General features: G+C 39.9%; 1 protein-coding gene across 1 annotated transcript; it reads right to left on the bottom strand.

The window, feature by feature from the left end:
• Positions 1-207: 207 nt before the first annotated feature.
• Positions 208-6,000, bottom strand: sytl3 (synaptotagmin-like 3; the record flags this gene model as incomplete). Its single annotated transcript, XM_083898594.1, has 12 exons — positions 208-324; positions 450-620; positions 711-807; positions 904-1,050; positions 1,211-1,347; positions 2,154-2,269; positions 2,667-2,739; positions 2,837-2,903; positions 2,995-3,046; positions 3,233-3,300; positions 4,939-5,154; positions 5,903-6,000. 12 exons carry the CDS (start codon positions 5,998-6,000, stop codon positions 229-231), a joined length of 1,338 nt encoding a protein of 445 aa, XP_083754720.1. The 3' UTR covers positions 208-228.

Below are 6,000 nucleotides of genomic sequence, written 5' to 3' on the forward strand. Positions count from 1 at the left end.
GTATAGTATGTCTTAAAAAATGTCAAAATATAATCTGTCAAAAATGTCTTAATATAGTTTTTCTTCAAAAAATGTCAAAATATAATCTGTCAAAAATGTCCTAGTATAGTCTGGGGGCAGGGGCAGATTTTTTACCCTCAACCCTCCCATTTATCCAGCCTTGGAACCATTTGAATATATTACATTAATGTTATGCAATAATGCAACACAAACACTGTGATGTGTCATTTAAAGGAGCTCACCATGGATGTTGGAGCTGAGTTTGCCTCTGACCAGGAGTTCATGTCCGTCCTGCTCCATAGCGCCTCCGTCTGTACTCGAACCCTGGGGAGCGATAACAGTGTGACGTTCATGAAAAGATCCTGTGTTATTGCCATAGTGATGCTGCTATGGTTAGTATCTATTCAAGTGAATATTTATCATAGTTTTAGATGATAATCTGTGTTTACCTTTTGACACAGCGGGTACCAGTTGAAGTCTTGAGACACCTTGTCCTCAGTTCTCCAGCCGTCCAGCGGAATAAGGACCTCACCTAAGAACACCTTTCTTCTCAGCGTTCCCTTGTGCCACACGGAGGCCTGCAGTCTCTTTCCAAACAGCAGGTGGCGCTCAATTTGACACTGTCAAAACAAAAAGAGAAACATGATTGATTTAGAAAGATGACTCAACAACAAAGTGACAATCACCACAGTGGATGTGCAGATTTTTACCTTCACCGTCTCGTTATAAACGGGCTCTGTCGTGTATTTCATTACTTTCGTTTTCATTTTGCTGCTTTTGTCCGGTAGAACAATGAGTTTGACGTATCTATAGACACAGAAAAAAAGGGTTTTAATCATTTAATTTTGACATATATCTTGACAGATGTTCAGCCCTACATAATACTGTATTTAATGTCCTTACGGGTGACATCTCCTCTTTTTGGCGTCTCCGTAAGCGAGATTTCTGCAGCCGCCGACCGTGATCTCCAGACAGGAGGTGCTGGTGTTGTAGGTTAGCGCCAGCTCCAGCTCTCCTGTCACGCTGATGCCATCAAAGAGGCTGCTGATGCTGCCCTGAGGGGAGAAAAAGACACAAGATAGAAGATAAGAAAGGAAGGAAACACACACCGACCTCAATTCGATTAAAGTCGCACACAATACGCAGAAGGAATGGGTTTTTCTAAGTAAGCCGAAATGATCACAATCTACAATTTGACGTTTTCAACCACAGGATGTTGCTCACTCTCGTTCCTCCAGAATAGTCAGAGCTGCAGAAGGAAGTTTCTTCTTCTGCCCCAGTTGAGGAGCTTTCCTGGTCGCTGTCTTTTTTCTTGAACAGGTTTGGAAGACTTGGGCCTTTATAGAGCTGCAAAAACAACAACAAAAAAAAAAAAACAACAATGCATTACAGTGGACAATGGAGGTTATGTTATATTTTAATGGCCTTTTTAGTAACGTCAAACAGGCAACCTGGGTGTTGGACTGTTCTGTCTGTCTTTATTTGAGGGGAAACTTAAAAAAAAACAAAAAAGATTTATCATAAATGTAGCTGTAAAAAATAGCTGTTTTCTGCCTTTAGTCCTTTTTATGTACATTTATCTTATTTAATTTATACTGTCTGTACTTTTTGTGCATGTGAGGGTTTCTACCTCAATTCCGTTGCACTTTGCAATGACAATTAAAGATATTCTATTCTATTCTATAGACTATTACCTTGGTGATGGAAGCTACACTCTTAGAAATAAGGGTTCCAAAAGGGTCCTTCTACAAGGGCTGAGGTTCTACCTGGAACCATTTGCTTCTGAAAAACCCTTTGACCCAAAGAACTTTTTTTTCAAGGGTTCTTGGTAACACTAATGGTTCCAGTAAGAACCATTTTGATCCAGAGAACCCTTTAAAACCCCTTTCCTGAATAAAGGGTTTTAAAAGGGTTCTTGGTGGAACCTTTATAAAAAGGTTCTACATGGAGTCAAAAAGGGTTCTTCTATGAGGACAGGCCAAAGAACCTTATATGGTTCTACTTAGCACTTTTATTTCTAAGAGTCTTTATGACCAAGTCCACCCATCACACTAATTCTCATATGTGAGTTCTGCCTCTGCCTTCATTTGAACCGACATGGACACACCCTGCATCTTCACAGCATTAAGTGAGGTGTTGTGCATGCGACTTACATATGCAGGTTTGTCGATGTCAGTCTCAGACAGGCTCTTCTGCGTGCTGTACTTGCACTGCGGCCCTTTGCGGGTGTCGTTGACGTGCAGGAGGTCGTTTTGAGACGATGAAATCCCTGCGTTGAGGGGAAAAAAGAGAAACACACTAAAAATCACAGAGGAAAAAAGTAAAGAGGAACCAACTCAGTGTTTACTCACACTATTTAGAGCAAGAAAGTTTGTCCATTTCCTGGACAAAATGTTCCAATATCTCAACATATCCCCCCCCCCCCAACAAATTTCATCACACTGCATTTTTGCATCAAATTATTCAGGCTTCCTTTGTGGGTTTGATGTGCATGTATTCACCTCACTGAGGCATAGATTAGATTATGTGGTGGTAACATCAAGAGGAAGCGATGCTTATAACTCTGAGAATCATTTTTTGCTGCGTGCGGAACTGCTTTGATGTTGTGTCAGCATTTTCTGATAAATATCGACCGCATAAGTGATGCGATAAAAGTGTTTACTCACTCTTGATATGACTTGTGAACGAAACCATCAGATCCTCCACAGATTTGGTGAAAGGTTTCAGGTTCTTCAAGCTCTGCAGAGCAACAACAACAAAAAACAACAACATTCACTCACATTGTATTTCACATTTCAAGTGTAAAATACTTTTATATATGTAATGTTTACTCTACCCCTGATCTGCTCATAAAATGCTGATCCATATGAGGCGGAGGAGTGGGTGGCACAACTGATATATGACTGTGAAAATACGAGAAATATGTGGTTAATTTTCAGGGGCTTTTAATTAAACGAATACACTGATAATCAACCACGTAAAGATTCACCGTACCTCAGCACGTTGTAGGTCTGTAATAGGTTCTCTCCAACTGTTTCATATTTGTCTGTGAAGAACATGAAGAAAATAGAAATAAATGATATGCGGTGATGCACGTACACCAACATCTATATTTTATAAATCTGTTGTTTTTAACAGGAGTAACGACAATATTAATAATACATAATGAAGTGGGGGAAAGACAAGTAACGTTTTTGTGAAAAGATGCAGTTGAAGAGTGGTAAACACACACCTGTGGTGACTGGAAATTTCTTCAGCTTCTCCTCTAAGAACCACTCTCCAGACCTGATCTTCACCTCCCTGTGAAGAGACAGACATTTAACACATTTAAAACAACACAGCACATCATACGTTCTAAGTAAAAGGCAAAAACATCACAACATACACAGCACAAAGTCACTCTGAGTCGAACGTCAATGAAAACATAAGACTATTCACAAGCTGAAAACTATTCCAGTTACTTGAACTTATTTATAGGTTCTGCTGTCCTTGTTGAGTTGACCGCTAGCTTCCACACATGCTAACAGCCTTTTGTCTTGTTTTTTTTGTATCCGTTTTGGTCTCCACCAACATTTTTTGCTCCAAAATTCTGTGTAGTGTTAGCAGCTACATGCTACGTGGGCCTGTTTGATGTTGAGAAACATTAAACCCTTCTGGAAGCTTCTATTGTTTATATGCTAGTCAATGCTGGTTTGTGCTGGTTTGGTACAGGCTTAGATGCTGGTGGACTAGAATAGACCAGCATTTGTTGTGTTTTTGGTGCTAGTCCAACACATCTTTCTAGCAGGGAGGTTAGCTACTATAGCACAAGAGGCTAGGCTAGTTGACAGACAATTGCCTCCCCCCTTTTAAATAGAGAGCCTGCTTGATGCTGACAAATATTAAAGTCTGTTTGAAGTTTCTATGGTTTCTATGCTAGTCAATGGTTTATGGTGGTTTATGCTAGTTTGGTACTGGTTAAGATGCTAGTGGAACAGAATAGACCAGCATTTGTTGTGTTTTTGGTGCTACTCCACCACCTTTTTCTAGCAGGGAGGTTAGCTATGAGTAGGGAAGTTGCATTATGTCCTATCTCTGGTTACCATAGCACAAAGAGGCTAGTAGGACTATTCCTATTCCCACCTGAATGGGACGCTAGTTCACAGAAAATTGTCTCCCCCTACACGGCCGTTAAAGTAGAGAGCCTGCAGACATCTCTTCTTAAGTGTATGATGTGGCTGTGGCTTCTACCAACCGTGCACCACTTGTAAAACCACTACGTGGGCGAAATGTATTTTTGCTGCGATTTAGTCTCTTTTGATTGTTTTTGGTGATGAATTACTCGGTCCCAAAAAAAGTGGAAATGGAAAATGCTAATGCCAAGTTGATGTCCTCAAATCTGAAATTAAAACTAATGAATGCAGATGACAAGGGGACCAGGAGATACCATCTGGTCTATCATCCGTCTTACAGCTGGAACTAAATATGTGTTTATTGCAGTTCAAGGTGAAAATGAAGCTAAATACGAAGCTGAACAAGGAGTTGAAACGGACTAATCAGTGATAATTCTTCCCTTTTAACATTATTTTTTACATCGTTGTCTAATTCCTACTTGTAATATGAATATTTTGAAAAAAAAAAAAAGTTTAAAGGGGCAAAACAAAAGTTGCCAGAAGTCGCAGAATGCAACGGCAACACACCTGGTTCAAACGTCTGCTCGTCACCCATTCATTTGAATCAGGTGTGTTGTAACAGGGCAACATCTAAAACATGGAGGGCAGTGAGTCCCTGAGGACCAGGATTGAGAGACACTGGACACGCTACAAGCTTCATTCCCCACCTTCAACAGTCACATAAACCTCACAGTCATACAGTGCAGTGGTCTGACCACCACCACTCACTGAGTCACACGCTTCCCTTTCCATTCAAATTAAAATGGAGGCTGAGGTGTCACTGCACCTGTAGGCGTGACAGACGGTGCACTTCCAGTCCACCATTCCCACGCCCACGCGGCACCTGCCGCAGATGCGGTGGCTGCAGCCGCGGCAGACGTCGCCCGAGTTCCAGAAGCGTCCCAGGGGCCTCTGGCAGCGGGCGCAGGTCCTCTCGCCGTACTGCCGGGCGAAACTCTTCGCTCCCCTCCTGCGCAGCTCCTGGAGCTCGTATTTCATCCTCCTGAGGCGAGAGAAGACACATTAGCTTAGCTTAGCATAAAGCAGGTGGACACTTATAGCCCGTTTCTGTCCGGAAGAAGAATTATTTTCAAATTTAAGTGAAGCAAATTTGTCAAAAAACAAACATTTTACTAGTCTTGATGACAATTACAAAGACTTGACATTGACCCATTCATTCTCAGGCATTTGGGATATTTACTAAATTTAAGATTAAGATTCTGCAGGAACAAATCTGCATGTTGACAAGAGTAAAAATAGATCTATCACTGACACACGGCAGCATTATAACTTTATACTTATATTTATATACATACATACATATATATATATATACACATACATATATATATATTCACATACATATATATATATTATTATTATTATTATTATTACTATTATAATATATATGTATACTTCTTCTATTTTGTACACACTTTGACATACAATAAATAAATAATTTCATTATCTGTTATGTATTTCTCACTTGAGGAAAAGTGGCTTTTTCAACTTTTCAAAGTCAAACATACATTATCTGACATTTATCACAGTAATTATATATTATATATAATATTCATTTTATTGTTACAACATTTTTGGCCAATTGACCAAGCCCTACATGAATAAAAAGTATATTTTTGTGACTTTATGTTAACAAGCTATATTTCAGTATCATCGCATCATCATCATCATCATCATCATCATCAGTATTAAAGTGAAGGATAATCTGAAAGTGATTGAATTATCCTCACCTGATCCTGTCGTCTTCTATGATGCGCAGCTGTTTGTCTCTCCGTAAAACCTCCAGGACGATCTCCTTTTCCAGAGATTGAAGAAAATTCAAATCCAT

The sequence above is a fragment of the Microchirus variegatus genome (assembly GCF_963457635.1).
Source record: "Microchirus variegatus genome assembly, chromosome: 12".
Classification (NCBI taxonomy): Eukaryota; Metazoa; Chordata; class Actinopteri; order Pleuronectiformes; family Soleidae; genus Microchirus; species Microchirus variegatus.